Source organism: Amia ocellicauda, chromosome 19 (assembly GCF_036373705.1).
Source record: "Amia ocellicauda isolate fAmiCal2 chromosome 19, fAmiCal2.hap1, whole genome shotgun sequence".
Taxonomy (NCBI): Eukaryota; Metazoa; Chordata; class Actinopteri; order Amiiformes; family Amiidae; genus Amia; species Amia ocellicauda.
Genome location: NC_089868.1, coordinates 16,825,044 through 16,842,846, shown reverse-complemented (window position 1 = coordinate 16,842,846; position 17,803 = coordinate 16,825,044). Strand labels below are relative to the sequence as shown.

At 39.2% G+C, this 17,803-nt stretch overlaps 1 protein-coding gene across 3 annotated transcripts in view; it reads left to right on the top strand.

The window, feature by feature from the left end:
• Positions 1 to 346: 346 nt before the first annotated feature.
• LOC136714846 (ERI1 exoribonuclease 3) overlaps positions 347 to 17,803 on the top strand; it is an 81,288-nt gene continuing 63,831 nt past the window's right edge. For 2 of the 3 annotated variants that reach the window (XM_066692468.1, XM_066692471.1), the window contains exons 1-5: positions 347 to 424; positions 1,049 to 1,244; positions 7,802 to 7,918; positions 11,000 to 11,059; positions 11,783 to 11,874. In XM_066692468.1, coding sequence (XP_066548565.1) covers positions 1,056 to 1,244; positions 7,802 to 7,918; positions 11,000 to 11,059; positions 11,783 to 11,874 — 458 coding nt within the window. In that variant the 5' untranslated portion in view covers positions 347 to 424; positions 1,049 to 1,055. Of the gene's footprint in view, positions 457 to 1,048; positions 1,245 to 7,801; positions 7,919 to 10,999; positions 11,060 to 11,782; positions 11,875 to 17,803 lie in introns of all 3 variants that reach the window. The other variant, XM_066692469.1, reaches the window with a different exon arrangement.

Here is a 17,803-nt window from a genome sequence, read left to right as displayed (position 1 = left end):
TGGGATCTGCAAGCTGGTACTAATACCACTAACCTGCAGATATAGTGCTGCAATTCGGCAGTTTTTTTGTTAATGTTAGCAAGATACCTATTAATTATCTGTGTGTATATCATGCATGAAGGCTCTAACCTTTTAAACTTGCTATAATTAATATTTACACTTCAAAAGCTGACAAATGCATGCCTTATAAAAACTAGTTCAATGCATGCCTGTAATGTAGCACCGACGTGTGTCAATCACGTTTAAAACTACATCCTCCACAAGCATACAGATAAGTGAATTACAACCAAACTTGATTATTACAGAAACGCAGTAGTCAGGCACGCTGTATTCTGATTGGATATAATTAGAAGAAACTCGCTTCTGTTTGGCTGTGCTAATTGTCAATCAAAACCAGTAACAGACATCAGGTTAGTGTTGAAAGGTGAGTATCACGCTGGGATGTTTTTACTTCAGGTATACACGTTACAAATACTGTTAGACAACATTAATAATATACTTTATTTATACTGTTAAATGATATAAATTATTTTAAAACGGCGTGGGAAGCAGAAACACCAATGCGTGCTTATTTTTGTTAAATGAACTGCAATGCATTTAATCAAGTTACCAGTTTGTGTAGGACGAACTGCATTGAAGTAAAACAACGGAAAGCCCATTATTTTCACTCTTTTCTGTCTATATTTCTGTATTATTGTTCTGTACATCAATGCCTGCATTCTCGTTTATGTATTTAATCATACCCCCTCCACCTGGAATGAAGCATTGCTATGCATGCAATGGCAAGTGTTTGTAAAACCGTTTGATGTCTGAAGAATAAGGCTGAAAACGGAGTGATATATGTAGAATCGACTTTATAATTCCAATGATTATGAAACTTAAATTTGATATGCATTTGGAGACACAGAGAAAATAATGTAACTTTAAAAAATGTATAAGATCGCATGTGACACCTTCACAAGAGTTCTGCAAGTTTCTGACCTGCTAATGTGTGTAGTACTCTGGAGTCAGCCCCAGCTTAATGCATTGTTTCTCCCTCACTTTGCAGGAGGCCAATGCATTGTCTTTACACTGCTATTGTGAGAGGAAGACCTCTGTGTCAAGCAGGACTCGGACCCTTACTGCTCACACAGCCCGTGTCAGTGTCAGCAGCAGGCATGGCCTCCTTCCCCCCTCAGAGATACAACTTTTTCTTAGTCCTGGATTTTGAGGCTACGTGTGATACCAAACCCATTTACCCTCAAGTAAGTTTTTAGTTTTTAACGACGTATTTCTTAGCAAAATAAGTACATAGGTAACTGCATATTTCCTATTTCCCCCCCAGAAGCAGCTTGGTGGCATGGTAACAAGTTCAATCTGGTCAAGTTTCAAATGAGTGAGAATACAACTGAGCAAACAGATTGAACTGTTTGAATAATGGACATTCAATCATTCAGTCTATTCCCTGAAGTCCGGGCTTCCTCTAGGGCAGAGAGATAAGACACCTTGCTGGTTTGTTGTGTGTGTGTGTGTGTGTGTGTGTGTGTGTTTGTCTGTGGGGGTGGGATCACAGTGAATGTGGCTGTGATTTACTCACTGTGAGTTTAGAACAATTCCAGCACATTTAACCATTTTCAACAAATTGCAGACAAGAAAGAAAAAGCAGGCCAGTTTCAGTGCAATCACTTCTCATGTGGCAAATGCAGGATGCTGTTTACAAAATCCAGACATCTTTACCTGCAACTAGCAGACATGCCTCAATACAACCATATCTGTCTGAGGCTCTCTGTTTTCTCCACAGCCAGCTTTGGAATTTGCAGCACGGCTAATGAATCTGTTTCTGATCCATGAGCATGACCTTTCTAATCTGGCAGCCAGGGTTGTCTTTGAGAGCCCTTTGCTGCCAATTTAGCTGTTTCAGTCCTCTCTTTAGACCACTTTCCTAACACATCAGAAAGCAGCAGCTGTTCACCAGCTGAGATTCCCCTGTTTATTTATTTTTTTGCTTTTGTTCCCGTCCTCCCCGAATGCAACTCTACAGTTTGCTACTGTGTCCAAACATACAGTTCTGCTACCAGTCAAAACATGTATTCATGCTGGATTATTTTCATATCCACTACTTTCTGGTAGACATATTTCTGGCTAAAATAGTGTGCCTTCAGTTTGAGATGTAAGGAATATCTGTGCAGGCAAGACTGTGATTGAAGACGTCAGAGGAGCATGCCACCTGCAGATGAGAGAACCTTCTTTTCCAGTTCAAACAAGAAAGATAGGCAAGGCTGCTTTAACTAAATCTTCTGGCTCTGCTGACCTTTCCTTGTGGTCGATCTCCTGGATTGTGCATGATCACAGTCACATCTTCCGGCTGAGGCAGTGAAAGGGTTACCGGCAGCCATGGTGTCCTTGATACATGGGTCTGAACTGCAACAATCTGCAGACTTAAACCTGTCATTTTCACTATGTCCTTCTTATAATTATGTTCAAAGCGCCATGGCTGCAGGCAGCTCAAATCATTGTGTATTTAAACTGACAAAACAGCCCTGTATGAAGGGAATGTGATAGGGCTGTACAAAGCAATGGTTTTAAAGATTATGACTGGATAATGGGAAAGGTAAATATCACCATTGTGGTGTGATGGCCATGGATTCAAGAGACCTCAGTCATTTTTTTCCGGTTCACGTAGATCAGGTCCTAGAAAATCGTATTGATATCCATAAGAAATAATGGGAATAGGCCTAGATACGTTCCAACACCCCAAAATAAAATACAAATGTACCCATCCGAATGTCTTTCAAACACCATAAACCACTCTTATTCAATACAATGATCATGTAAAATAAAGACATAAAACATAAAGTAATTTGTACTGTTAGTAAAATTAGAGAGGAATTATTCTTCATAAAATTGAGCGTGAATTTGAGAGAGAAGGAGAGCCAGAGAGGGGGGGGGGAAAGTTCACTAACCACACAATACCACGGTTCACAGGCTGAAAGCGGCGTTGTGGGACGATGGGAGTGTGAGTCTAGCAATAGTTACCATATTAAAGGGGAACTCCACCAAAAAGCCACATTTTGTCAGGAGTCATATTGTGTGGAGTGCGGTTATCACGTCCAGCTCATTCTGCTTACCAGAAATCAGATGGGAAAATAGGCCATGACGTCATGGGGGTGCTAACTCTGGAGCTGCTTTGCTGGAAGTCAGTGGAGGAAGTCAGAAAAGTCACGAAAAAAAAAAAAGTATGCATGCACGATTGCCCCATTACGTTATTTTTCTGAAAGATCGTCTGTCGTTTTTTATTTTTTTATTCCAGTCACAGCTGTGTAGACTACAGCAGACTGCAAACTGCGCATGCGTGGGGATTTCCATTTGGAGAACGCGCGTGCGCAATTCACACTTCGCTCTTCTTGAATAAAATCATGTAAATTATTATTATTTTTATTTATTTATTTATTTATTTATTTCTCGGCAGACGGCCTTATTCAGGGAGACTTACAGAGCATAAGGGCAATACAAAGTGCAAAAATACAGTTCAGTACAAGGCAATAATAGTGATAGTGGATAGTGAAATAAACTTTATTATTATATATTTTTTTACTACAAACTGATGGATCTCTCGGAAAAATAAGATGATGGGGCAATCGAAAGTGCATGAAATTTATTTTGCTAATGATTTTCGTGACTTTTCTGATTTTCTGCATTGACTTCCAGCAAAGCAGCTCCAGAGTTAGCACCGCTGTAACGTCATGGCCTATAAGAATGAGCTGGACATGAAAATCTCACTGCACAAAATATGTTCCCCTTTAAGAGTTTGTGTGAAATACTTAATTTGTACCTGCACAGCCTCCGTAATTGGAGAACATACTAAGAGTTCAAAGATGGAGGAGTAATGAGTAGCCTCTTGCTCTTGACTGCTTTGTTTTTTCTTGTATTATTTTCATATTGTAATCAAATCAGTTTATAATATCTCTGCTGGACACCATCCTGGGCCGATACGAAGACCACTGAGGGACGTTTGCAAGGACAGGTGACGAAAAACAACGTTTCACGAAAAAAACTTGCAATATTCATTAGCAACGACTCTGTGAAACCACGAACAACGAGTTGTCGAATTTTTCGGACCCCTGTATTTGCTTCCAGGCTGCAGAAGTCGACTGTCTTAAAAAAATAATAATAATGGCTTTGGTAGTGTTTCATACAAGGGTGTTTAAGAAAGCTAATTTGTGAATAGTCCCAACAGCCACCAGTTCTACCTCAAGTTGCATCCTTTTTGAGTGCGTTATTTCTCACAATTACACTTATTCAGAAGGCAGAAAAAACACTGATTTGAAGGAATGTCAACGGTGTCCTCAGTGGTTTTGTTTCGTGCTTCCACCTCTATCAGCTTGGGTTTTATAGTGCATACTTTAAGGGCTTCACAAAAATGAAAAATCTAGTAAGCCTTCATTTAATGCTTATTGGTAAATATAGTTTCTGGTTTGTAACAGAGTTATAATGATTTTATTGTTACATTCGTCCGCATTAATCATTTTAAGTGCTTGTGATCTGCAAGAATAGAATCCAGGTGTGTCAAATTTTTGTTTTACTTGTGCTACATTTAAATGTATTAAATGTATCTCTCTGCTTCTGTAAGTGCAATCAATTTTCATGATTTAGGAGGATGGGAGATTGTTTAGTCACATTTAAGGCTGCCTTTGTTTAGAATTGCAAGATGCTCAAGAGGTTTTCATTTGTAATAATACATTGTACTCTAAAGCCGTAATTACCTTGAAATAAAAGAGTACAAACAAATCAAAGTAGTGGTATTTGCAGTTTGGTGTTGAATTAAGTTTTTTAATATCCTGTATGCCATTAAGTGTCTTGAGTAATTTCCAAAATGTTGCCTCTTTTTCAGTTTCAGCTTTTCCTGCAAAAATATATTCAAGAACTAGAAATTCTACAGCCATACAGGGCTAGGAAAATATTAATAAATCCAGTTTTGTGAGGACTGTGGCCATCTTGCCAGATCCTGCTGAACTTTAGAAGTAGACATTGTCAGGGCTTGGACTTCATCTGCCTCCCATTCCCTTATTCTTCTCACTGGACTACTCAGTGTTGATGAACTGGGACCTTTACTGACCAGGCCATCACCCGTTCTTCATAAGGAGATGGATTGTGGCATTCATTGAATCTGGGACACACCAGAAATACCAGAGTGGTGTTGGAACTACACTAACTAAAGCTAGAAGTATTTATGAATACATGTTTCTCTTTTTTTCATTTCATTTTCACTGAATATCCTGATTTTGTAAAACAAAGATGACCCCCCTACACCCCCCTTTGCCACCCCTTCCAAAACGTCAGGCATCAAGACTCATCTGTCTAAGTGTAACTCAGCAATTAAAAGACAAACAGGCAAATGCCACAGATGACCTGAAGCACAAGGCAACTGACAAACAGGTCCAGACAAATCAGAGGATAATTTATAAGCGCTGCACTAAAATCTAATTATTTGGCAATTCGAATTTTGCAGCTAGCCCAGGCAGGGCAATAAATTCATCTAGCCATAAATTATTAAAGGAACAGCCCCTGGTGTAAATCAAAATCAGCGCTGTTTGTTTAAAGAATGAACTTCCTCCTTTCACCATCTTTTCACCCTTTTTTTTGTGTCTTGTGTGTGTGCGTGTAAACTGTCAAGCTGTAGCATCGTAATTTAAGCCACTTCATATTTCATTCACCGAGAAGCTCAAACGAGGACTTGGGATCATTTTCCCCCCTAAGTTTATAAAAGGAAATGGGTAACTAGCTTTATCTGATCAGACATCCCGCTCTTCTCCCATCACTTTAAATTTGGATTATCAGCTGCCATCTTGAAGTAGAACTTTTGGGCTTATAAACAGAGACATTAAACTGCCTTTAACCACTGTACCTCCAGACACTTTTGACACATTTGTCTGTAAAACATCAACAGTAGAAGGTCATTACACTGAAAATAACTCCCCCAGCTAGCATCTCAACAGTGTTTAGTTCAGGTTTAACAGATTCGAAAAGGTGTAAGGCACTTCTAAACATCATTATGAGGCTGTGAGTGAATTGCCAGCTGCATGGAAGATACTATCAGATATGAACAAATGTAGAGGTGAACATGCATGCATTCTCTCAATCTACACTATTTTCACACTCCTACCTTCAACGTGACCTTAATACAGGGCTTCTGCTTTAAAAAGAAATACCACTATACCACTCGAGATATCCTTTGCCATCTCTGGCGAGTGAAGTGTTAACAATGTCTGAGTTATTGCCAGGTTATGGCGTGAGGGCTTTTTCTGCTGTGGCTGCTGGTTCCTGGAATAAATTACCACCCCAAGCTAGAAAGATTGGTCAACATGACAATTACAAGGCTGCGTGTAACCGTGAAGATGATGTGATGCGATGCCCACTGTATGTTTTTTTTAGTTCTCGCTGAAAATGACACATTGCCTATGTGGGTTGCTGGCTTGTATAACACTTACGCTCACCATCTCTAATTTAAAGAAAATTGGGACGGATTTTTCTTGTTTTGTTCCATTTCCACATCTATTTTTTAACTTTTCATTCCAATTAATATTTGCTCAAGATCTGTTGGAACCATCGGTCACTGCCCTGCACTATGAGTTGTTGCTCAAGAAATAAAGACAGAAGTAAAACGGGAAACAGTTTGTGTTGTTGTGGATAATAGTATGGCCCTACTCTTGCCATTATCTGCACACGGCTGATCCAGTGATTCTGTTGCATTATCAGATCTCAGTCATAAAATCTAGTAAAGATAAAAAAAAATTGCAGTCCCGAGACACATTGGAAAACAGATGGTAAAACATTCATCACTAAACTGAGTTTTTTTCCTGTGCTGTTTATGATATAATATATCTAATGTGAGCTGTCCTTGTAAAATAATATTTATAATGAGGTTAATAGCAATAATTATCAATTTCTAAGTGACACACAAGGCATGGATATGATTCAATTATTTTTTCTACAATATGGATAAATGATGTTGTATGCCTTAAAATAATTTCTCACAAGAAATTAAACATTTATAAAAATTGCTCGTTAAGATTTCAACTGTACAAAAAAAAAGAAATGGAAATTACTGCTATTGCCTGGTTTTACTTACATTTCACAAAATGAATTGAAACAGTAAAATGGCAATGAAAACTACGACAGATGATTTTCTTTTCTCTGTCTCGGAATGCCCTAACGGTATCATTTGCATAACTGCTGTGATCTACATAATTTAGGGTTTATATTAAAATATAAATGCATTAGGAAATATTAGTCTTTTAAGTACTGATGAGATTGGAACCACCCTATGTTCAAATTATCCACAGGCACCTTAGACCCTGGGTTCAAAGTGTTTGTTTTTTCCAAGTTGTAATTTGTGATAATATATCCAAATATAGTTTTACTTGATAACCTCCTAGGTTCATTGGATATTGTTTTTAGAAAATCTTAAGAAATTGAACAAAAAAAAGTATGTTCGGTTTTTATGTTTTTTTGCATTTAAAATAAGTTACATTTCTTCTGTTGAGTATTGTAATCCTTATTATTAGATTAAATGAAGTAAACGTCCCCTTTAAATAAAATCTAAAACAATTTAGAAGTTAAATTCACATTTTATTTTAATAAATAATTGAATTCATTTGTGAAAGAATATAAGAAGCGGGGGGAGATTTCATTTTCTTTTCCGAGCAGACCAGATGTTTCGAAGAATATTTATCTGATGATTAATGTTATTATGATGTTCTCTGATTAATTAACACCAAGCTCCCTGATTAATGAATACTGGTATGATTTTTCTCCTTGTTAGGAGATCATTGAATTCCCAATCTTGAAGCTCAATGGCAGGACTATGGAGATTGAATCCACTTTTCATTCCTATGTGCAGCCTGTGTATCATCCCCAGCTCACACCCTTCTGCACACAGGTAGGAGATCACTATTAAAATATCTGTCACTTTATGTACTTTAATCCTGTTATCTTTAGTTGTGTAGTAACAGAGGACACTTGGGTCCACTACCATGTGTACTTGTTTTCTTTGTTGACAACACCTAGAAACAGCACACAGTATTTCTTGTTTTATGTATTAGATAGCCTTCTCTTTACAGTGGAAGGATTGATCTCTTCCACAGAGTCTTTAGTGGCACTTGTGTCCTGTTCAAGACTGGCCCAAGTAATATACAAGAAGCACAGGCTGCAGATTGTCCTCCTGCTTTCATTGCATAGCAGTTAATTAGTAGTCATTAGCCCTTGGCTATTGTGCTGATTATCTAAATCTGAAGTCAGCATGTCAATCAGAGGGCTTTCTTGCCTTGGATGTGGACCCTTGAAAATCCCAAGAATGGTGGCAGTTCACCAAGACTCCCCTCATACCTCTTTATGTGTAGGTCTGGGACAACAGTTAAACCGCAATAAGAGCCAGGACCAATTCATTAAAATACGTATCTTTTAAAAACAATTTATTATAAAACCATTTAATTTTGCTATTTACAGATTTGAACATGAAAAGCTATATGTTCTGTTAAGAGACAGTAACAAAAAACAATATCAAATGGCAATAAAATAAATAATTTATAAACCATAGCAATGTCATTGGGTGCTACAGCCTTCAGGTGGACGATATCACCAGCAAACCCATACATAAGGTTCTGGCCCGGGAGTCGGCTGTGGGGTTCAGGGTTCGTGAGGTTCTGTCCAGTGACAGTTTTATGAAATGTCCAGACAGACACACACATGTAAATCAGGGCGATCCTCAGCCCATTCCTCTGCCCTGGGCTTTTAAACGGTCAGGTTTATTAGTCCCCATTGTTGAGCACAGAAAGCAGGCCCTGATTATCTGCCTGTCCAGTGTCACAGCACAGCCCTTATCAGCCCACCGCCATTGTGCTGCCAGCGATCGTGTCCAGATAACGCCTGCTGAGGAAGAGAAAAGCCTTGATGTTGACACAGAAGTTATTAGTCTCCATTCAGGCCAGCCAAATTTGATCGTCTGAGGAGGCTGTGAATTTGCTTTTCATTTTGCTTTTTTTTAAAGCAGTTATCTTAAACTGACAAAGGCCTGAGGTGGACAGTGCACAGCAACCTCTTGGCCTCTGGAACTGTTTTTGCTATGCAATTTAACAGCAGTTAATGTTGGTTAAACCTTGGTAAACTTTGGACATAACAGATAGTTTGTAATTAGGTATTTAATTAAGATCTAATTTTTTTTTACGTATAGAGTAAAAAGTTGTGTATGTAAAATTGACATCATTATAAAGCAAGAAATAATCCAAGTTTTTGTTGTCATATGCAGTTTCATATGGCCTAATTGGTGACCATTACCTTTATTATAATACCTCTTGAAGACCAATAGAAATGAATGTTTCATTTTGAGAAGCAGAGGTATTGATTAGAATATACAAATACAAAAAATAAATGTGGTAGATGCTGAGGAAAATGCTAGTCTGAATATAATGCACAGATTTAATTTGCTTAATATTCACATAATGCATTTTATCGCTACTTAAATGTAATAGAATATCAATTGTATCAATTTATTCTTTGATTATTTATTTTAGAAGAAAGGCCTATCCATTGAAATATACAACATTAAAAAGAAAGTGCCTGACACAACCATTTTTTTTGCCCTAGCCGACGATAGCCTATATGTTTATGTTCCTGATATCTGACCATGTGTAGATTTTTGCTTCAGAATGTGGAGGTACATGGTAAACGAGAAACACAAAAATATCAGTAATTCAAATGGAAGGTAGAGCTTCTCCTGAAAAAACAAAACCTTCAATTCTTCCATGGTGCCAGCTGCAATTTACTACACAATGCAATCGTGAATTCCTCTTGTGACACAATGATGCATCAGATGAGATGGCATGTGATAGAAGTAATTTTTACCTGTAGCAGAGGAATACACTCCCCTAAATTTAGTAATTCCCAGGTTACTTACTTGTGAAGTTGATCTAGTACAAATACTTAAAAATCTAATATTGTATATGAGATGTTCTATTAATAAATCAGGGTAACTTATTGCAAATCCTTGAAACAGTCATACCAGTCATACCCCAGACTGAGGTGACATTCTCTTATGTATTTCACACAGTGTGAGTTAACATTGGCATAAACAACTGCAATAAATAAATAATAAAAACGTAGGAAGTGCAATTAAAATTGGATTGTGTGCGCTTTCAGTAATTGTTAATTTTGAGTCTTCCGTACATAGTGTATAAAAAAGCAATACAAAGTCTGTAAGTGTGTTGGCCTTAGTAAATTAAATCGTAGTTTAATATTAGCTTTCCGCATGTGTAAAACTGTGCCAGAGATTATTAACACAGTCCTTTAACATTCTCCCTCACTTGCTAATTAGACTCGCTAAAATTAAAAAAAGTAAATAACACAAGCACCTTAAGGTAGATTAACTCCCCGAAATGCGAATTTCTTCCTAACAGGTATATCATCTTATTAAAGGGGAGGAGAACTCATTTCCAGTGCAAACTGAAAACTAAATTAGTACATGAAGTTCCAGAGAGTCATTAAACATAATTAGAGTTTAATTGCTGGTTTTAATCTCTTTGAGAGCAAGGGTACATTGTAATATGCATATAGTGCACAGTCGTTAGCGACCCCTTTTGGGCTGATATGGTAGATGCAGCGGATATAATTAGAACAAGAAAAGCCGCCACTGTAGTGCCAGTGTTTAGCTTTGCAAACACAACTACAGGTGGATATTTGTGTATGTAATACATTTTTCTCACTCATTTCAGTTTGACAGTTTGGCAATGTTTAGATGCATGTTCAGCTGAGGTCTGTACTGTACCCAAAGAGTTCAGAATAAGTTATGGTGCCTGTAAATAAGCCAGTGTTTTTGTCCATGGGCACAACTCTCACAAGTAGAGTATGCGATGCCAGCTGGATTCACAACAGTATCCTGAAACTAAATTGCTGCATAATCACTTTGCTTCTAATTTAATAAGGTATAATGAGCTCACTCTGTGCTGTTTGTGTTTCATTGGTACAGCTGACAGGGATCATCCAGGATATGGTGGAAGGGAAGCCCACACTTCAACACACCCTGCAGGTATGCTGTGACCTCTGACCCCTGCCCTCTGACCTTAGTCCCCTCAGCTCCACTGCCCTGAGTGCTGTGTTATGAGTGATGGTGCTGTGATTACTGCTTCATTGGAATAACATTTCCTGGCTTTGCCTTGACACATGGCAGAGTGTATTGAACCATTGATTTTTTTTGTTGGTTGTTTCTGGGGGGCCGTGACAAGGAAGCTAACATGACATTTGAACTGTTCTGTAGCTTGGGAGAGATCCCGGCTTGTCACCAGCAATACAGATCTGGTTGACATTTTATTGTAAGTGTCATCATTTAAATATAATTAGAGTTTGCATGAATTAATGCTGTATATTCTATTGGGTTGCCCCTGAATTTTAGCCAACCAGATGTGACACATTTAATTAACTATCAAACTTGTACAAACTGAAGGAAAATGTGTTAAAGTGTGGGCCAAAGTGTTAAAAAAGGGTATGTACAGTACTTAAATCAATAATAGAGAGCTCCCCAGTCCCATTGTAATATACTTTTCACTTTGCTCTTCCCAAGGGAACCAGCTAAATGATCTCAACCCAACAAAACAAAGTCCTGGTGATTTAACACCTAAAGAATTTGTAAAGTTCTCTTACAGCACAAACCACATTATAAACTCTTACTCCTCCTCCTCCTACTACTACTAATACTACTAATAAATAAAAGCTGAATGTTGCATTTTGTGTCTTATTTTTGCAATCCAATCAGATGGTGGATGAATGGATGTCAAAAGAAGGGTTATTGAATCCAGATGTCCACTCCATTTTTGTGACCTGTGGAGACTGGGATCTCAAAACAATGTAAGTGTGGCTCCTTGGATTGTACTGCTGCGCTTCTCTCAGACTGCTACAGCAATATTTGCTTTTGTGTCTTTTTCTAGGCATGCTGGGAAACAAAATCTCCATGTTAAAGCTCTCGGAAAATGTTTTCTCATTGCTTCAGTGCAACAGGAGCTCAAATGTTGATGGTAGTAGTGCTGTGTTGCTGTTTAGTAGGTGTTCATTTCTCAATTCGTTTTAATTGTACACACACACCCCTCCATCTCCATCTTGAGTCTGGGAGTTCACCGGGCACCGAGTGAAAGACAAGTCGGCGTGGAGAGGAGAGTGCGAGTACAGTGGAGTGGAAGGAGGGAGGGAGGGAGGGGAGTGAAGAGTAGACGAGGAGTGAAGTCTGATCCGGCAGTTAGAGGGAGGGAGAGCAGGCACAAGACAGTGTATTAACATGGAGTGAGGGAGCGTGTAAGTGTAGTAAGAGAGCGTGAGCAGCGAGAGGGAGAGAGGGAGGGCCAGACAGCTACAAGATGGAGTAGCAGTGCGCGGGAGATGAGCTGTCTGGCGGTGACAGTGTGTGACAGTCTCTAAAGCAGCCAGAAACCAGGAGTGTGACAAGGAATACAGAGAGCCGCATTATTGTTTAAATCATTGATTGCTTCCTCTCCTCAGCCCTGACGCCTTTCCCCCTAAAAGGAAAATCCACTTTCCATCCCTTTGTTGTCGTGTTTTCCATATCTCTGCGCCTGATGCACAATTTCTTTGTGCCCGTCGTCACCGGGACTCCGATTCATTATTTGACCGCCCCGTTTTGCAATGGAAATGACTAAACTTTTGACACACGATACATCCGCTCAATGAGAATTCAAGAAGGGTTGCACTTTTTAAAACTGGGGTAATTGATACAACACATGGATCTGTGCAGAAAACAAATGCTAGCACCCTTATTTAGTACAGAACTGGGAGTGTTGATTGATTATTAATGGTTACTTATTCGCAAGGTTAAAAACAATGGAAACAGAAAAGAGGGAAGTAGGAATGTGTGAAAACTGTTAACATATTTGAAGATTTGATGTTCTTTACCTCATAGACTATTATTTCAGAACCGGATATGATATTCACTTGTCAAAATGACAAATTGAATATTGAATGTCTTAATAATCAACAAAAATAAATTGGCTTTACCTCGCTTTACATTTTAGCTGCTTGTTCATGACTGTGTACCTCATCAACTTAAAACAGGTTTCATTAGTTTAAAAAAGTTATTGTTTTGAAAGCATTGTCAATTAGGGTCTAAACTCTGTGTTCCTCTTAGTCTTTTGCATTCTCAGTGGACTTTTACAAAGAGCAGATTGGCACCTGTTGCCAGACATTACTTATTCTTGTGGTTTTATAATTTTTTACACACTTGCTACTATGTTTGATTATGTTTCTTTCAAATTGAGAGACACCCCTTACCGATTTCTCCTTATAGAGCAGTGTTTTAAAAACTGAAGATCTGTGACTGTTGTCTGAGCCCACTCTCTTACAAAGCCCTGTAGATCTAAGGAAGAACATCGGCCAATGTCGCCAAGCTATTGAGCTGAAGAGGAGGGAACTCAACCCAGTCTTATGTGTTCACAGGGGGCTCGGGGGGTGTTCTTGTCCTTACTCATGTGTTGCTCATAGCCTACTCTAGCCAATAGCAATTAGTTACTTAGTGAGACTTGGCCAAAGACAGATTTTTTGTTTTAAAGTTTCATAAAATAATCTGAATACAATCCTAAACCTTACATTATGTCTAAGACCGTAGATATGGGCTGTGTGTGCTGCAGGCTGCTGTGGGAAGCAGACAGATTGTGGCTTTCTCACTAACGACCTCACATTCTTTTTTTTTATTTTGGAGGAAATAATAGCATTGCTGACTGACTTATGAGTATTATTCCTCATAAATGATGAAAAAATTGAAAAAAAGTAGCATGTAATCGCTCAGAACTGGAATATTTTTGGTCCCAGTGAAGGTCCCCGCTAAATATAAAGTACATGTGATTGTGGGGTACGACATACCTGTTTGCTAGCACTAGTCGGTGAGTCCAGCACAGGACGAAAAAGTCCCTCTCATTGTAAAAGAGGAAAGAAATCCAATGGCAGAATGCCCAGTGCTCTTAACCCCCCCCCCATCTCCCTGCTGATGCTGAAATGCTTAGCAGCAAAGTGGCTAACAGTGAGGTTTAGTGACAGGCAGAGAGCTTCCTTCACTGGAAACGTCTCCCCTCCCCTGCAGGCAGCCTGTCTCTTTGTTAGCGGAGAGGATGACAGTGACGTGACACTCTTAAAATAATTATTAACAAAACGCACTGCTGACTGCAAACAGCCTGCTCTGCTCAATGATGTGTCACCAGTGATTAGCATGGGTCTTGCCATCTCCCCAGCACTTGCAATAGAGAGAGAGAGAGAGGGAGAGAGAGTGAGGGAGGGATGGAGGGAGAAGGAGAAGGAGAGAGAGACACGCTTCATGCCCCCCCAACATAGGGAGAAATAAGCACAGGAAAATGACACCTGGCTTCATGGCCTACTGTTAAAAGACATGCCCTGCTCTAACCACATCTAACCTGGGCTCTCCCTCGGCCATGAGAAAACAGAGCTGGCGGTCCCGAGTTTAAAGGTGATTGGGGGGGACCACCTAACCTTTCTTCAGAAGACATCCAAAGGCTAAATTTACAGTGACATGTCAGAGCACTCAAGCCTAGGTTTTCCTCTGGTGTTTGTGTATGTGTTGTTAATGTAAAGCCATTCAAGTGTAGCCAAATCAAAATGGAAATGGGATTAGTGCTGTAATTTATATATAGAGGTTCATCATGCCCCGAGTCAATCTAAAGAACAAAGCAAGCCTGCCAGAGATGTCAAAACAGACTTGTAACTTCAACACTGACGTGTAGATTTCAGATTAGGGTTTAACTTCTGCACTGTTTATCAGGAAAATATTCCTTTCCTTAGAGTTTGCAGGAGCAAAGTTTGAAACCGCCAGCTGTGTGAATCTCTTCTAGTGTGAATATCTTGTGAAGAGGAAGAAAAATTATCAGGCAGTGTATAGACCTAATTTATTCAGATGTAAATGGCACATCCACTCAAATTTCAGATTCAGGAAGCAGGTAGAACAGTTGCGAACATGATAAAAATAATGGAATGCTGAAATGTTATTACAAAAATAATAAGGTTTACATCTATAGATACACTAATAATAATGGTGCTGTGATTTGGGGTGTAGTAATGATGTGTTGGAGGATGGGAGGTGTGTGTATGTGTGTGTAGGAGCATTGTACCCTGTACACTACAGCGGCGGTGCTGATGGGCTCCTGAGCTAAGCGGGGTGGGTGGCTAGCTGGCTGCTGGGTGGGCGGGTGGGATTGGATGACAGGGTGACAGTACAGCTTTGATGGGCTCATACAATATTTATAGATGAGCGGGAGAGTCACTTGCTTGACCTCAGGGGTCAGCCAATTAACTGGAACACACTTACATTTTCATAGGAATTGGCCCAGGCCCTGGAGAGCTCTGACTGCAGAAGGACGCCGCTTTGTGTCGGCTAGTGCTTCTCCGCCGTCCACATGACTGCCTTTTTCTTGTTTTTTTTTTCATCTTTATTTAGTCCCCCCCCCCCCCCTTCCCACCTCTGAATCCAGAAAGATGGCAATAGGGGCTCAGCTGCTGTCTCCAAGAACACTAATACGCTAATGTTGTGATATAATCGGTGTCATGATGTGCGTTTTGAATGTAACACTGAATATGCCGGGGCTGATTAACTGGTTTTGGAGACTGCTATGACAAATAATAATAAGAAGAATATATATATTTTTTCTTACTGGAAGATCTAATAATTTTGGAATGTTGGGGTTAAAAAATAGATTTTAAATAACTAAAAACTAAAAAAAAAAAAAGTAATTTCCAGGGGAATAAAAGACTGAAACCACAGCTCTAGCTTAATATTACCAGGACAAAATATCTGATTTTTTACTGAAGTACATTTGTTCATATTAAAAAAAAAATATATATATATATATATATATATATATACACTCACCTAAAGGATTATTAGGAACACCCTACTAATACTGTGTTTGACCCCCTTTCGCCTTCAGAACTGCCTTAATTCTACGTGGCATTGATTCAACAAGGTGCTGAAAGCATTCTTTAGAAATGTTGGCCCATATTGATAGGATAGCATCTTGCAATTGATGGAGATTTGTGGGATGCACATCCAGGGCACGAAGCTCCCGTTCCACCACATCCCAAAGATGCTCTATTGGGTTGAGATCTGGTGACTGTGGGGGCCAGTTTAGTACAGTGAACTCATTGTCATGTTCAAGAAACCAATTTGAAATGATTCGACCTTTGTGACATGGTGCATTATCCTGCTGGAAGTAGCCATCAGAGGATGGGTACATGGTGGTCATAAAGGGATGGACATGGTCAGAAACAATGCTCAGGTAGGCCGTGGCATTTAAACGATGCCCAATTGGCACTAAGGGGCCTAAAGTGTGCCAAGAAAACATCCCCCACACCATTACACCACCACCACCAGCCTGCACAGTGGTAACAAGGCATGATGGATCCATGTTCTCATTCTGTTTATGCCAAATTCTGATTCTACCATCTGAATGTCTCAACAGAAATCGAGACTCATCAGACCAGGCAACATTTTTCCAGTCTTCAACTGTCCAATTTTGGTGAGCTTGTGCAAATTGTAGCCTCTTTTTCCTATTTGTAGTGGAGATGAGTGGTACCCGGTGGGGTCTTCTGCTGTTGTAGCCCATCCGCCTCAAGGTTGTACGTGTTGTGGCTTCACAAATGCTTTGCTGCATACCTCGGTTGTAACGAGTGGTTATTTCAGTCAAAGTTGCTCTTCTATCAGCTTGAATGAGTCGGCCCATTCTCCTCTGACCTCTAGCATCAACAAGGCATTTTCGCCCACAGGACTGCCGCATACTGGATGTTGTTCCCTTTTCACACCATTCTTTGTAAACCCTAGAAATGGTTGTGCGTGAAAATCCCAGTAACTGAGCAGATTGTGAAATACTCAGACCGGCCCGTCTGGCACCAACAACCATGCCACGCTCAAAATTGCTTAAATCACCTTTCTTTCCCATTCAGACATTCAGTTTGGAGTTCAGGAGATTGTCTTGACCAGGACCACACCCCTAAATGCATTGAAGCAACTGCCATGTGATTGGTTGGTTAGATAATTGCATTAATGAGAAATTGAACAGGTGTTCCTAATAATCCTTTAGGTGAGTGTATATATATATATAACATAAACCGCATTTAATTTGAAACCGAGTTTGTGCCTAAAATATGAGCAGTCTCCTCTTAGTTCTTCTTAGCTTTTCCCTCTTGTTTTTTGTTGCTGCAACACCCTGACACAACTATTCCGTTTTTACCTTGTTCTCCAGGACACTGTATTTTATGGACTATTTTGACATTGTGGAAGTTTTCCCCCTCCCCCCTGCTCTTTTCATTTCTGTTCCATTTTCCTGCCCTCATAATATTGATAAATGATGATAAATCTTTTCTTTAAATGGTTGGAAATGTGATGAATGCCCACAAAAGCCGAACACATTTAAGCAAGTCAATTATAATAAGGTAAAGCCAAAGGAGTCAGACAATACGTGCTGTTGGAATAAGATATTATGAATATTAAAGTAACGATAATGAAGACTTTTGACATTTTTTAGTATTATATCCTTATTATAAAGGACGTTTGTTTAAAATGTATAATGTGGGAAAAATCTGCTTTTCTTTAAACACAGGTAACCTTTTCAATTTAGCATTTCCCATTAATGATGTCAGTGGCACTACTTTAAATTATCTGTCCTTTAATATAATTTTTCTGTCAGGCAGAAATCTCAATAATGAATTATGTTTTGTATTAAGCCATCCTTTACTGCCTCTGAATGGACATTAGTTCACAGCACAAGAG